Source organism: Ictidomys tridecemlineatus, chromosome X, assembly GCF_052094955.1.
Source record: "Ictidomys tridecemlineatus isolate mIctTri1 chromosome X, mIctTri1.hap1, whole genome shotgun sequence".
In the NCBI taxonomy this organism is placed as follows: domain Eukaryota; kingdom Metazoa; phylum Chordata; class Mammalia; order Rodentia; family Sciuridae; genus Ictidomys; species Ictidomys tridecemlineatus.
The window spans coordinates 62,267,547-62,284,652 of record NC_135493.1 but is presented as its reverse complement, the minus strand read 5'-3'; the positions used below and the strand labels follow the sequence as shown (position 1 = coordinate 62,284,652).

Genomic DNA, 17,106 nt, shown 5'->3' with positions numbered 1-17,106 from the left:
TATAAAGTGGCAATTTACTTGTTGGTCTTACCATTTAAATATGTCCTTGTGGGCAAATCCGTTGCCTGCTACAGAATATTCACAATATTTCATTGGTGTTGGAGTAGTTCTTCATTAAGTAAAGTTTGATTATATATATGTCAACTTGAAATTTAATCAAATTTTCACTTGAGTACTCCATGTCCTCCCTATTGTGACCTCCAACACCTTATTACTCTTTGTGTTTCTCTTTTTTTTTTTCAACACCTTCTAGTGGGGAGGAAATGATTTGTTTTAAATGGGGGAAAAGGCTTATAACACAAAGACTGACAAAAATAAACACTAAAAAAAGAAATAGATGTCTATTAGTTGGAAATCATTTATTGCCTCTATAAAAGTTTAAATAAAAACCCTACAAAAATTCACATTACAATCTGATGTGGTTTTAAGGTGATAGTATGCTTCAGAGGTAGTACCAGTAAAAAGGATGCAGGGTTGCTAAAAGGAATTACTTAGTAAGTTAATGCAAAATAAATTTCAATGTGGAACAATATATACTCAGTATACACTTTAATGGAACAATCATAATTATATTTGCATGAAAATATCACTTTATTCTTTTTCCCCGTTAGCAAATCTGCTCTTAATAAAGGCTTCTTTTATGCAATGGTATGTTGATTGTAGGTTCAAAAGTTAGTAGGCTCCTCCATTATAGCATTACAGAGCATAGCTTGGTGAAGGGCATGATACAGTGCTGTCTGCCAAGGATAACACCAACTTCAAAGAGAAATCTACCTAACATTTAGACACAATGGCATAGACAACTCCCTTAAAAAGGTAAATTATCACATTGTGCATCTTTAGGATCTGAATAGAAATCTAATACATTAAAAATAAACAATATTCCTGGTATACTATTATTTCAATCTGGAAGAATGGTCACAGTTAACATTTTCAAATTTCTCTTAAAAAAGATCATAAGCAATCAGGCTGAGATGAGGAAACTATTCACTGAATATAAGTTTAATGCTCTTGTACAAAAAACAAACAAACAAACAAACAAAACAAAGAAACCTCTAGAGTCCAGAATTCTTTTAAATCTACCATTTTTGTTTTATCATACAAACATGTAAGACTGCTGAATATCAAAAACCCTTAAGCTAGAAGTTTCTGTTTTTGGATAAAATGGCCTTTTAAATATATTTTGAGATCTTGGTAGTATATAGAGCACAGAATGTGTTTGGGCCACAGCCTTTTCTTCTCCAACAATAAGAAACATGTCTTTCACATTATTGCAATAGCAATACAAAAGTCTTGCTATTGATAAATAACATTACAATAAAACATCCCCTGGTTCAATGAAGAGGCCAATTTTCTTTTAACATTTTCTGTGCATGTGTTAATTTTCCTATTCTCCAGGGCAACTGCAATTTTCATTTTCTTGTGATTAATTTTAGCTTCATTTCAAGGTAGAAGGTGGCTTCATTTTTTAAGTCCACAGTTTGGAAGGTAAATGCTCTCAAATATATATTTCCTGCTTAAAAATAACTTGGTTATACTAAGCTTAAAGCAGACATCCAAATACAGCTAACAGAAAAAAAGTTGTTTTTTTAACATTGCTTTCTGTCTGAGAAACAATTCATATAGTACCTTGTAGTTTTTTGTTTGTTTGTTTTTGCAGGGTTTTGAATCTAATACAGAGCTTTATACATGCTAAGCACAGGTTGTACCACTGAACTACATCTTTATTCCTATGGTCTGTTTTAAGACTGTAAGCCCTAAAGAAAGAAACACTAGTTGATTTTTACCCTCTTCCATGTAGATGTTAATAAGAGCTGCATTTTCCCTTAAAATCTATATCTGTAAAAAATATGTTCTTCATAATAGTTCTTTTTTCTTTTGTGGTGTTAGGGATTGAACCCGGGGCCTAGCACATGATATCAATCACTCTATCATAAAGCTACATCTTCAGCCATATAATAGTGTTTTTTCTTAATATTTTAAAATTGTTGATAGACCTTTATTTATTTTTATTTACTTATAGGTGGTGCTGAGAATTGATCCCAGTGCCTCACACGTGCCAGGCAAGTGTGCTGCCATTGAGCTCCGGCCCCAGTCCCATATACTAGTTTTTAACACTTTGACATCTTTTTCAGAATCTAGGTTCATAATTTCAATCTGCAAATTATGATGTTTTGCATGCAGCTGTTTCCTTTGTTTCCAAGATAAGAACAACCACATTTCATTTCAGAAGTGTTTTAATTCCAGTGATGGTAAAAGAAATAATTGTGATAATGAAACACAAATGATAAGATAAAAGGAGTCCTAAATTTACTGTTATGATTTATATAGTTTCTAGTTTGATGGAACTTTATACAGGAACAAGGAAGTCATCTATGCTTTTTCCCCAAAGTGTAAACTAGCATACCCTCTAGGAATCATACCTAGCAGAATCTTTAAATTAATTACAGTTTCTACTTAAATAAATATTATTAATATCCCTGAAAATTTAACATGAAACATTTCTTTTTGAAGTCCAGGGCTTGCTGAGAAATCCAATATCCAGTACAGTGCCTTCTTTAAAGTAGGAACTAAAAAAAAATATTTTCATTCAGTGACTAAATTCTAAGGTGTGAAGATACAATCTTCAGTGTTAAATTATGTAGGAGAAACTTACCTATTCTTACTTTAAAATGAGAACTAGCTAAGAAGAGGGTTAAATTGAGGCAGAATAAATTTGAGTTAAAAGACTCACCATAACTAATGATCAGAGGAGAAACTTTCAGGCTGGAGGGATTTTATTCTTCCTACTTAAGAAATGGTTTCTATTTTCTGTACAGAGTGGGGACTACATCTCATGGAGGAATTGGTGCAATCTATAAATTTAATATTAACATCTGAGATTCTGTTACAGAGGGCTTGCTCTTTTTTTCTGAATGCAAATTTGACTTGTCATCAAGGAATGCTAAACATTGTTTGCAAAGAACCTCTTAGCTAAATGGGAGCATACCTGTGTTCTTGAAATGCTTCTGCTAACAAAGGAACCATAACAGTATTATAGTGGCAATATCAAGTCAAACAGTTGAAAAATGAAGGACTGTCCAATGATCCTCCCCTATTTGTGTAGGGGGGATATTTCAAGGTCAAATACATTAATGATTACCTTTCTGTATTCATAAATATCAGTAAATTCCAAGATAAAAATTGGCTCTCATTGAATTTTTTAAAAAAATGTCCGAAATGGAAACTTAATAACCACAACAGCCATTTAGCTTTCATTAGTATTTTAGGTATAGATAGTAATTTAACCATAAAACACAGTTCCACATTACCAATTCACAAATATTTGGCTCTGTGAGTTTAGAGAAAAACTGGAATTTTCCCTTCTATGGGTCTTGGTAATATCTTCTGGTATCCCAGAAAGGAAGATCTACAAAGAACAATCTGCAATGTGTTGGCATCTGGTAGTTACTAATAGAACTACAGGGTACCATGCCCATTTTAGGTGAATATTCGCAGAATAGTATCCAGGAAATTCAGAGGACTAGGATTTACAACCAAAGTAATATAACACTTTTTGGATGTTATCCTTGGCTGATGGCTCTGTACATGCCTCACATGGAAATGAGGTAAATTTTGTGGCAAAGCTAAGTGACTAGATTAAAAAAAAATTCTCAGTGGCTTACCTTGACCTCCTGTTTCATAAAATGTAAGAACTGAAAAAATATTATGAAGATGGTGACAAACTTGAAATATTTGTGTAATATTTCATTTAACATGGTTACACAAATTTGCAAGAATACAAATCTTATCAATGTTTACCATTGGCAGCAATGAAGAATTCCCATTGAGATTAATCTTTTACATTTTGTTTCTATACAATTAATGATTTATTTGACTTTATGTTAATGAATTAACTTTCTGTATTTTTCTCCCATCCCTGAAAATATTTGGGTCAGATAATAGAAGAATACCAACAATTTACAATTACATACTAGAAATCATTTCAATTTTCAATCATTATCTCAAGTCAAATTCTCATAAGGGTTGAAAAATAAATCCCAGGACTCAGCCAGGTTGAATAATATTTTAAAGTTTTGTTTTTAATTTTCAATCCACTTTCCTGAGTAAAAGTGTATATGGATGATAGGAAAAGGAGAGAGGAAGAAAGATGTAATGGCTACAAAAACAAGACCAATCCAGCTATAACAACTTTATAAGTAATGTTGAAATGGTTTAAATTTTGTGTCTCCGGTTAAAACTATTACTAAGATTCTTTTATAAAGCCAAGCAAAAGTCTTTCAGAAATCAGACATAATAAATTTTATAGCTAAGTTGTTTAAAATTAAATTTTTCCCAGAGTTCCAGTTTGGAAGAAAATCTCAAATGATTACTTTAAAATTTCACATGCAGCTTTTTGCATTGTAGCCATTATATCTTGTTCATCTTTCACAGAATGTTTCAACAATGCATTTTTCCAACTGAAGATTATTGGGGCAACAGAATACAGTTATCTTGAAATGCACACCTGTTAAGCAGCCAAAAGACTGCATCATATATTCCCCTCCCCCTCAAATCACAAACTGTCTGAGGCATTTTTCTCTGATAAAGAAGACACACTGAATGAGGTATCATCAGGCTCCGGTGAAGCATGATTGAAATCCATCTCTTCTAATTCAGGAGGTAAATCTGACAGCAGTGCCTGAGTCAGAAAAATCAATTTTTTGGATTAGTATGTGGATAGATTTTTTTCAATTTAATGTTAATAGTTGTAGCCCTTTAATTTTGATTTATTCTCATGGTTTTAAAGAAAAAAGCAATTATGTTTCAGGATCTTACATAATTAACTTACCTAAAAGAAAAAATATATTCATACACTAATAAGAGGTAACATAATACTAGATGTTGAGAGTGTGGGTTATATAGATTAGAAACCTGTCTAAAGGAGAAAATCAGGAGGGAAATGAGCAACTGTTCTGAACAAAGTACTTTGAAGTGTTTGCGTTAAGTGATTTTCATACTGTTTTTGAGTATTCACTGATCACTGCTAAAGGGTTTTGAAATTGTATTCTTTATTAAAATACCCATGCCTGGTTTCACTATACTTATCGAAAACCACATTTTGTTCTTCATTGGGAGAATGAATTTAGTGGTTAGAAAAGAAGTTCAACTAGTCTACTTTATATTAAACTTTAACAACTTGAGAAGACACTGATTTTTTTTTCTCTTTCCTTACACTATGCCCATATCTACAGATGGCCAAGCACCCACTAGGGCCAGTTGAACCATTAAAGCTAACTGTTGTAATGATGTATCTAGAGGCTGCTCATTTCTCTGCTGGAATAATTAGAATACACTGAGCTTGATGAACTAAGCTTTGCCATGGTCTCATTATTTCATCTGGAGTTGCAGAACATGCATCTAAACTAGAGAAATAATTTATCCAATTTTATGTGCCCATGGTGCGGATGTCCACTTGACTATAAGAAATTGGTACTAAATGATTGATTTGCTGCTCCCAGTGCTAAAAATAATATAGCATATCTGGAAATTTTTAGACAGCATTACTTGTAGTGTGGGCTGTAGGCACAATAGTAAACAAGGACCAAGGGAATAGGAACAAATGAAAGCTTGCCACTATCCAATTAAGGAACAGAAAGACAGGGCATGTTGGAGAACATATGACATCCACTGTTGAAATGAGACAGTTTTCTTCTATTTTCTTTATTAAAAAAAGTGACAGTTATAGATTTTATACCTGTTGCTGTGTAGCAAAAAAGCAAGAGTACATTCTTCATTTTTTCAGAATGTACAAGGAAAGACTACCTCCTATCTGGGATAAAAAGGTGTTTCTTATTTTATATCATTAAGTTGTTCATGAAATTTTTGCTGAAATGGAGAATATTTACACAGCAAAGGTACCTAAATTATTACATGAACTCTAAGGTTCTGGGTTCCAGTACCCAGAAACAGAACTATTTTTCTAGAACAGTGGGATACCATTAATCCTGTCCAGGTGCAATGGAACATTTGCTTGAATTGGCTGATCAGACTATGAATAATATATCACTGGATTTAACTCACCACCATAGTAAAGAGGGAAAAGTTTTCAAATTAACACTCACTGACCATGTGCATAGAGTCCTGGAAAATCAAGTAGATGAGGAGACATGATAATATTCTAAATTCTAGTAAGTAGTCCTACACATCAGAGAAGCACTGTTTTTCATTTCTTTGTCACTGTATTGCATGAAGTTGACTGACTAAATTGAGTGTAGTAAGAAATAGTAAAACTTTAATATCTGAGGCAGTATACGGTATTATTAATAACACCACGTCAGCATTCTTCTTTCCATACTTTAATAGACTGCAGCATTGCCACACTGAACAAATGCTCAGAATATGCCAATTGTTGGAACTGCTTTTTTTTTCATGGAGCCTAACATAAACACAACTTTCTTTATTAAAGTTTCTTCATCAATGACAGCTGCCTTCAGGGTCTGACCAAGTGTCATTCTTCCACGAGATTATTAAAGCTTTTCCCCAATACACTATCAGTCTCTGTAACAGTTACTGTAGAACTTAAGGTATGAATGCCAAGTTCTATAATGTTATCATTATTATCTTCTTTGTAAAGTGGAGAATTAGAGTTCAAGAAAGGCAATTGATCAGGTTAGGATCTCATAGGGAATTATTAGGGGTAAAAAGAACTTAAGGCTTAGAACAATGCTGGCAACATTATTTTGATTTAATAAATGGCCATTGATGTTAAAATACCTATTGATAATCTTACATTTCAATCAGAGTGTAACATATAGGCTTAAACCCTAAAATTCTTTACCATGTCAAATTGTTTTATGGACCACTTATCTTAATCAACTTCCCAAATAAGACTAATGGGAAAACAATGACGAATTTTTAAAATTAAGAAACCAATGACACGATAGTTATCTTTTATTAGGTAGACTAAAATTATTTCTGTAAATGAATCCATAAATATTTCATAATATAAAAATCAATAATTTAAGAGATCACCTAGACTATTTTTATGCACTACCACTAGTATCTTCTATATTTGAGACCATATTTTTAGGTTCATTATACCCCATATCAATTATGAAAGTCATGAAAATCAGTAGTGTATATTTTGGGTGCTGATTATATAGGGTAAAACATTTAGCAAAATGTTTATATCACTTTGTCTTTCTCTCAGCCAATTTTTTTTATCCATATGTTTGTTCATTGGCCTTTTATCAAAGGAAAAGTAAAAGAGAAGGAGAAAAATAGAACACTGATTAGTTTATTTTATTATTTGCTTGTGGTCTTAGGAAAAGAAACTAAATAGGAGTGAGATTATAATTAGAATAAAATGGAGCCTATATGCAATTCCCAGATGTCAGGAGACAGTAATAACTATAGCAGGTAAGTACTAGTTAATAGGACATGAAACTGAATTAAAAATATTCTTTGAGATTTTGAGATCAATACTATGCTTCACATTATTGCATTGGTTGGACCTAAAATTCATGATATTGAACATGTAATGTACATGCTATTTTGAGCTTCCTGAATACTCTTCTAGTTTTAATTTTGTGCGTCAACACATCAGTTAATAATATAAAGATTTTTTTCTTTGAAGAAAAGTGGAATTATGGGATGTTAAATCTTTCCTCATGGAGATGTTGGGATAGAGTATGTATGTGCAGTCTTGCTTGGGTATAGGAGGTGAATTTATTTATATTTTAAAATTATTCACTGAATACAAATTTCTGGAACTGCTTCCTAAACAATGGTTACCTGACTCTCACAATATTGGTAGGACTCATCAGACAGAAATCTGGTTTATCAGACAGGAATAGCATGGAACTATATAAATCTGACAAATTTGGTATCCTTTAATATTAAATGGCATATTTTAAATACATCTATAATTATTTTAAGATGAATTAATGATTATATAGATTTCACATAAAAATATGAGACAGGAAATGTAACTTGGAAGGTATTTATAAACAAAAATCCATAGCAAAAAAACAAGGGACATTTCATCTTAGAGTAGGGGACTGAAAGAGTTTACTTAAATTGAGAAAATTAAGTTACACAGTCCGGTCAAAGAATTTCACAAAATAATTTCATAATTTCTTAGTGTTGAGCAATAGATCACATAATAGAAGATATTTAAACATTTGTGAATTCTGCAGAGGGCTTTCAGGCAACAAAGTTCCAGAAGAGAGGTAAATAAATGTCTCACTTTTTCATTCATAAAATTTCCCTAATATGTGCCTCTCTAGTTAGGGTAGCCCTGTTTCTACAAACATTTTGAGGAATTTCCTTAAAATCAATTTAAAAATCAATTTTCCCTACTTAAAGTGTGATCTGGAATTAATAAAATATGGAATCAATTATTTAAATTTCCCACTATAGTGGCACAAAAATCTGAACTCCTTTTCTCAAGAAAACTGAAAAATGTCGTAAAGTAACAACCATTCTGCTCCATGTCAAACAGGAATATAAATTAAAAAAAAAAGATATGAAGAACTCAGTTGTGACATGCTATTTTACAACATGATGCATTTTAGCTTACTAGTTTCTTTGGGACCTACCTGTTGTTGTTCCTTATCTTCAGATTTCATAGCTAATATCAAGCTTCGAACAAAAGTCTGAAGTTTAAAGTATTTTTGCTTTTGAATCTCTAACTCATTTTCAATGAATCTGACTTCTTCATTCTGAGGGAGAAAACATTAAACAATAAAATTACCCTATGTTGGGCTGGGGTTGTGGCTCAGTGGTAGAATACTTGTCTAGCACGTGCAAGGCCCTGGGTTCGAACCTCAGCACCACATGAAAATAAATAAATAAAATAAAGGCATGGTGTCCGACTACAACTAAAAAAATATTTTAAAAATTACCTGATGTTAACATTAGAATGTACATGTTTGAAGCACAATAAAATTCTAAAAGCAACCAGATCATAGGGACAATAAAGAAAATAAACCGAAATATAAAGCACAATAGAAATTATCCTATTTGCTTAAAGGCTTCCCTTTAAGCAAATCATCAACAAAAAACACTGTAAGTTTAAAAACCCATTCAAACAAATTCCAATAAGAGAAGTTGATATAAGACACTTCTTATATCAAACAGTTAGCATTTGCATTAGAATTAAGAATATAAGAGTCCAATTAGCCATAAGAGGAACACCAGGTACAACAATGCTGAATATATCATTCAGAAAGCCAAATACTGAAAACTAAAAAGATTGATTTATACTGAAGGGAGACTGTTATTACTAAATCTGTAAGTAGTTTGCTTAGCTCCCCACCATGAGGAGTCTGCTAAACCATGGAGAGTAGGAACATACCTCAACACTGTAAAAGCTATCTATGCTAAGCCCAATGCCAACATCATTCTAAATGGAGAAAAATTGAAAGCATTCCCTCTAAAAACTAGAATGAGACAGGGATGCCATTTTAACTGCTTGTATTTAACATAGTTCTTGAAACACTAGCCAGAGCAATCAGACAGAAGAAAGAAATTAAAGAGATACAAATAGGAAAAGAACTCAAACTGTCACTATTTGCCAATCACATCATTCTATATTTAGAAGATGCAAAGAATCACACCAGAAAACTCCTAGAACTAATAAATGAATTCAGCAAAGTAGCAGGATATAAAATCAACACCCATAAATCAAATGCATTTTTATACACCAGTGATGAATTCACTGAAAGAGAAAGTAGGAAGACTACCCCATTCACAATAGCCCCCACAAAAATAAAATACTTCAAAATCAATCTATGAAAAGAGGTGAAAGACCTCTACAAGGAAAACTATAGAACTAAATTTTAAAAAAAATTAAGAAGACTTTAGAAAATGGAAAAATGTCCCATGTTCTTGGATAAGAAGAATTAATATTGTCAAAATGGCCATACTACCAAAAGCACTATACAGATTTAATGCATTTCCCATGAAAATCCCAATGACATTCTTCATAGTACTAGAAAAAGCAATCATGAAATTCATCTGGAAAAATAACAGATCCAGAATAGTCAAAGCAATCCTTAGCAAGAAGAGTGAAGCAGAAGGCATCACAATACCAGACCTTAAACTATACTACAAAGTGGCATGGTATTGGCACCAAAATAGACATGTAGACCAATGGTACAGAAAAGAAGACACAGAGAAAAACCCACATAAATACAGTTATTTCATATTAGACAAAAGTGCCAAATGCCTACATTGGAGAAAAGATAGCCTCTCTAACAAATGGTGCTGGGAAAACTAGAAATCCATGTGTAGCAAAATGATATTTAACTCCTATCTCTCACCTTGAACAAAACTCAACTCAAAGTGGATCAATGACCTAGGAATTAAACCAGAGACCCTGCACCTAATAGAAGAAAAAGTAGGTCTCAATCTTCATTATGTTGGATTAGGTCCTGACTTCCTTAATAAGACTCCTATAGAGCAAGAAATAAAATCACGAATCAATAAATGGGATGGATTCCAACTAAAATTCTCATTCTCAGCAAAGGAAACAGTCAATAAGGTGAAGAGAGAACCTATAGAATTGGAGAAAATCTTTACCACAGATAACTCACGTAAGAGCACTAATCCCCAGGATATATAAAGAAGTAAAAAAACATAACACCCCCCAAAAATAAATAAATAACCTAATCAATAAATGGGCTAAACAACTGAACAGACACTTCCAAGAAGAAGAAATACAATCATTCAACAAATATATAAAAACTGATCAACATTACTAGCAATTAGAGAAATGAAAATCAAAACTACTCCAAGTTTCCATCTCAGTCAGAGTGCCAATTAATTGCCATTCTCCAGTCAGAATGGCAATTATCAAGAATATAAGCAACAATAAGTGTTGGTGAGAATGTGGGAGAAAAGATACATTCATACATTGCTGGTGGGACTGAAAACTGGTGCAACAATAGAGAAAGCAGTCTGGAGATTTCTTACAAAACTTAGAATGGAAACACCATTTGAACTATTCCACTCCCAGTCTGTACGCAAAGGACTGAAAATCAGCATACTACAGTGATGCAGCCATATCAATGTTTATAACAACTCAATTCACAATAGTTAAACTATGGAACCAACCTAGGTGCCCTTCAACAGACGAATGGATAAAGAAACTATAGCATATATACACACAACGGAATATTATACAGTCTTAAAGAAGAATGAAATTATAATATATGCCACTAAATCAATGAAGCTGGAGAATATCATGCTAAATGAAATAAGCCAATCCCAACAAACCAAAGGAGGAATATACTTTCTCTGATATGTAGGTACTGATTCATAATTGAGGGTGGGGGCTATGTAAGAATGGAGGAAGTTTGGATAGGGCAGAGGGGAGTGAGGGGAGGGGAGGGGTATTGGGGTGGGAAGGATATTGGAATGAATAGGAAATTATTACCCTATGGACATGCATGATTGAACAGCTAGTGTGATTCTGCATTGTGTATACCCAGAGGAATGAGAAGTTTTGCTCCATTTGTGTACAATATATCAAAATGCATTCTGCATGTATAACTAATTAGAACACATTTAAAAAATAAAATAAAAAGGAAGAAAAATAAAATATCTCTTAATCTGCCACTGTGAATCATTGATATGGGGATCAGTTTCTCTTCAGTATTTTTTAAAATTTACTTCAGAAAAGATACTAGTCTAGGATTTAGGGGTATTCTAGTGCTAGGTCTACTGATAACTGTAAACATGGTAGGCCAATTAACCACTCTGTCGGTTTACTCATCAGTAAAATACATATTATATTAATAATCCCAAATTTAACATTATAGTATTGAGGATTTTAAGACTCAAATAAGTTAATGGCCATGAAAGCCTTCTGAATGAATTTACTATCTAATTTACAGTAATTATGAAAATATATTTATAGCATAAGGGTACACAGATGCATCAATCAAACAGTACAGAAATAAACCCACACACACATGGTTGATTGATTTTCAATAAAGGTACTGAGGTGATTTAATGGACAAAGAAAACGTAGCCTTTTAACAAATAGTGGTTGAAAATGTAAATCCACATGAAAAAAGTTATCAACCCTTACCTCATCTCATAAAAATATTTAATAAGAAATTGATATATACCTAAGTGTGAAACCTAAAAATGTAGGACTACAGGAAAATTGGAGAAAAACTGTGACCTTTGGTAAGGCAAAAAATTCTGAAAGGACATAAATAGCATGAAACTTAAAAGACTTCATAATAATTTACTTATCAAATAACGCAGTAAAGAAAATAAAACACAATTCTTATATTGGGAGAAAATATTTGCAATTCACATATCTGAAAAAGTACTCGTATCCAGCATGCATAAAGAACTCTTAAATCCCAATTATAAACTGGGTTTAAATCCCAATTATAGGCCAGGTAGATCCTGTAATCCCAGCAACTCCAGAGGCTGAGGCAGTAGGATCAAAAGTTTGAGGACAGCCTTGGTAACTTAGTGAGATCCTAACTCAACCTAATAAATATAAAGGGCCAGGGATTAGCTCAGTGGTAGAATGCTCCTAAGTTAATTCCCCAGTATTGCAAAACAAAACAAAAACCATTTACAGAACCAGCAACAAACTAAAAAGCAGGCAATGCATTTGGATATATCAGTAAAGAAGATATATGAAAAATTATTGGCATGAAAATATATTTAATATAATTTTCCATTATGGAAATTCTAATTAAAAACCACAATGAAGTACTACTACTAACATACTAAAATGGCTCAAGTTAAGAGAATTAATAATATCAAGTATTGGTGAGAATGTAGAACAACTAAAATTTTCATACATTGCTGGTGAGAGTATAAAGTGGCACATCCATTTGGATTTTTTTTCAGTTTGATATAAATTCAATATATTAATTTTCATCCAGTAATTGTAATCTTAGATAGTTAATCAGGAGAAATGAAAACACATGTACCAAAATACTTATACACAAACATTTATAGCGTCTTTTTTTCATAATATTCCTTAACTGAAAACAGTCCAACCTTCATTAGCAAGTGAATAAACAAATTGAGGCAGTATTTACACAACTGTTTGCACTTGTCAAAATTCATTTAATTGTATACTTAAAGAACTGATTTTTTTTCTATGTGGAAATTATATATCAGTAAACCTGGTTAAAAATACAAGGAGTGTGGTGGCATGTACTAGTTACCATGGAGGCTAAAGCAAGAAAATAGGGAAACTTTGTCTCTTACAAAAAAAATAAAAAAAAAAATAAGAGTTCTGGTGTGTAGCTCAGTGGGAGAGAACATTCTTGACTCCCAGGGTTCAATCTCCAGCAAAACAAAAACAAAATCAAAACAAGACAAAGTAGTAACAAAAAACAAGAAACCCACAGTAAATTCTGAACAAAAACACCCTTTCTTCCTCCTGTCTAGCGATTTGTACACTTTGACTATCATTCATCTCCTCATTTCCTCACCTCTCAGTCTCTGAAAACCACCATTCTATTCTCTGCTTCTCTGAATTCAATTATTTTATATTCCACATATAAGAAAGAACATGAAGTATGTCATTCTGTACATGGCTTACTAATTGAAATTAATAATGGTCTCTAATTTCATCCATGTTTTGCAAATGACAAAATTTCTTTGTTTATTTTTAAGCTGAATAGTATATGTGGTGAGGTGAATATAGTAAATGATGATGTATAATACATTTCAAAATCACTAAGAGAACAAATTTCAGATGTACTTACAACAAAAATTGTATTTCAGGTGATGGATAATTTAAGTAGTTATATATATACATATATATATAATTATTCTATATTTGATTCATAAATCATATTAACACTTTTGTACCTCACGGATATGTATAGCAGGATCTTTGACCTTGTTCAAATAGCTGCATAAAACACATTAAAATTAGCTAATTCTGGGCTGGTGTTGTGGCTCAGTGGTAGAGTGCTTGCCTAGCATGTGCAAGGCCCTGGGTTCGATCCTTGTCACCACATAAAAATAAATAATTCAAATAAAGGTATTGAGTCCAACTATAACAAAAAATTTTTAAAAAAATAGAAAAAGTAGCTAATTCTATGGTTATTTTGTTGTTTCAATTGAGAGGATGCTGTGGTATTAATCACATTCAATCTGTGAACATGTTTATTGTACCATTTATTTTATCAGCTTAGTTTAGAATTTATTTTATTTGATAAAACTGCTTCCTTTTCAGATTATTTAATATCAAGTAAAACATCTGCACAAGCTAAATTCCTATCCAGAGGCACTCTACAACAATCTAAGCTATAAGTAAGCATTAAAATAAAATTCAACATGCTCCTGCCACAATACATTTTACTAATTCTAAACCTTTGTTTTTATTAGTCAGGGCATTGTCAGAGCAGCAGTATTAGTAAAGTGCTGACCAGGAGGACTTTTTGAATACAGGAGATAGCTATCATCAGTATAGTAGTGTCTCCATTGAATACACAGTCCTGCTGTGCTGCACCATGGTCCATCAGAAACATTTTGAAAATATTTATTCCAATTTGCCAAAGTCACAAAGAATCTTTTGATATGCAGATCTCTAATTTTTCATGCAAATGTTTCTTCTACTCAGTATTTATCAAATATTTCAAAAGCATAAACATTTAATACAGTTTTATATTATAGACATTTTCTTCACGGAGCTGTATTTTGCAAGCCTATTAAACACTTCCTAGATTACAATCTGTGATTTATGTGTACTTTAGAGGTTTTCCTTAGGAAATGGAGTGCTTGTGAGTGGAACTCGTAATATAACACTGAATTTCACAAAACAAAACATAGCTTATTTTTCTTGTTAAAATCCTTCATTCATTCCTAGTAAGTTTTGTTGATACTTCTCCAAAATAATTAGGGAGCACCCAAGATTCCATGAAGATCAAAACTTAGGTGCTAGTTTATGATACAGCTAACTACTCATGCCTCACTTACTGTGCCCATCAGCTTGTCTCATAAACATTTTTGTTTAGTTAGAACTCCTAGCAATATGGATTTTTAGCGATGTATCTCAATCAGAAACTCCACTACACCCAAACTGAGTATTGATGGTTTTATAGTAATGATTATCAAATGCACCATAGGGAATATTCTTTCAATATGGTACAATAAATCCCAGGAATAAAAGATGGTTTCCATATGGGAAGAAGATTTTTAATGATACAGCTCCTGATCATATTTGATTTTATATAAATTAGCACTTGAATAATAGTATTGATATTATTTCACAATATAAATTTACTCATTCCTTCACTCAGCAATTAGTTATTGAACATCTAAGTGCCAGGCTGTACAACTAGGTAACAAAAAAATGAGTAAAATAAGGATTTGTCTTCAAAAAACAATGAATATACTTAAGAAATAAACAAAGTGATTTTCATCCTTAAATGATATTAGTAGGCATATGTAAATGGAAGATGGTACAACAATTTTCTCTGAAGTGTTTACTTTTCTAAACTGGGAAGTGTAAAGTCTGCAATTACAACTGATACATGAGGTTTTATATAATTACTTTATAATTTAGCTAACAATTCATAGGTGAGGTGAATGGAAATATTTACAAATAATTATTATAAAATGATATTTTTACATAGGTGTGTATCTTTTAGAATTAAAGAAAAAAGTTGGTGTGACATTGTGATGTGTTATAAAGGATACCTTTAATGTGATAGGACTTCTTGTTCCCACAGCATCTACCAAAATGGAAATCACTGGATTACTATATGTCCTTTAGAGTTCAGTAAAAATGTTCATTGATATTTCTGGACTGGACACTCTGCTCTGCCTCCCTGATCTTCAGCTCCAAACCTTCTCAAGTGGGCTGTCATCCCAGAGGGGAGAGGTCTTGGAAAGAATCCTCTGAGTCTTGAGCCCGACCCTATCTGACCTGTTTGAGAGTGCTAAGTAGAGCAAACTTAACAGCTGTGCAATCCAGGCTTCTCGTCTGTAGTTTCCATAGCCTGTGCCAAGTGGTGGCCTGCAGAGTAATTTTAATCCTTAACTTGGAATTTAGAAATATTATATGACCAAGTAGGATAGCATAGCATGATCTCTTATACTTCAAAATCAACAACTTTATGATCCTGTTAGCTGGAATACAGTTTAAATACAGGATTGTCTTGTGCTCTTTGACCAAGTGGCAAATAAATTTCAAAAGACAATTTCCTTCTGTGTTTACAATGTTCAATATTTTAAAACCTGACATGTTATGAACATTTGGAAAACAGAATCTGTTAAGTGACATAAATTTCAATTATAGGAAAACTGAAAAGATTTTTGAGAAAATAACAGCTGTTGTCTTTTCTGATTAAATGCTATTTTTGATAACATCTTAAGATTACTAGTCTCTGATGTGAACACTTGACAATATTAAAAAAAAAGAACTATTGTATTTGGAAAGAAGTACTATGTAGCCAGATTTTCAGAAGATTCCAAAGTTATCTAGTAAGATAGGATACTGACTAACAAAGGGATACCATTTATATGTCTATGCAGAAAACATTGACATACAGATTGATAGCTTATGTCAAAATTTATTAAAAACATAATTATGTATTGCACGTTGTCAAAGGAAGCCTTTCAGTTTAGTAACAAGTGACATTAAGAAAAGGTCATCTCTATTCATATTCATTCTGTATTTGCTTTGGGAATTGTTTTTAAACTTCTCTTAGAACTAGTATATTATCATATTTTTAAAGATGGTCTTCAGAAGAAGTTGCAATTCAAGATATGGTTATCAGGGATCACTAGAAAAAAATCTCTGCTTTACCTTTGATTTGTTTTTTAAGATGCAGTGTCACTGTGTCACCTATGCTGGTCTCCAACCCACGCACTCAAGTGATCCTCCCACCTAGTCTCTCTCCTGATTAGCTGGTACTACAAGTATATACCACCATGCTCCACTACTAGTTAAAAAATGAACATTTGCTTAAAAAAGGCATTTTCATGAATTTCACGTTAACTACCTTGTTGTACATGAATATTTACACTTGGTCATCAAACTCTATAATAAAATAATATCCACTTAAACCAGCCACCAATTATTAATATATCCAGCACTCTGATTGATATTCAAGTTGCCTGAGATAA

At 32.4% G+C, this 17,106-nt stretch overlaps 1 protein-coding gene across 2 annotated transcripts in view; it reads right to left on the bottom strand.

Annotated features, from left to right (window-relative positions):
• Window positions 1–340: 340 nt before the first annotated feature.
• Window positions 341–17,106, bottom strand: part of Hdx (highly divergent homeobox) — a 108,612-nt gene continuing 91,846 nt past the window's right edge. For both annotated transcript variants that reach the window (XM_005328835.4, XM_040282691.2), the window contains 2 exons: window positions 8,583–8,705; window positions 341–4,681 (listed from right to left, as the gene is read on the bottom strand). In XM_005328835.4, coding sequence (XP_005328892.1) covers window positions 4,556–4,681; window positions 8,583–8,705 — 249 coding nt within the window. In that variant the 3' untranslated portion in view covers window positions 341–4,555. The remainder of the gene's footprint in view (window positions 4,682–8,582; window positions 8,706–17,106) is intronic.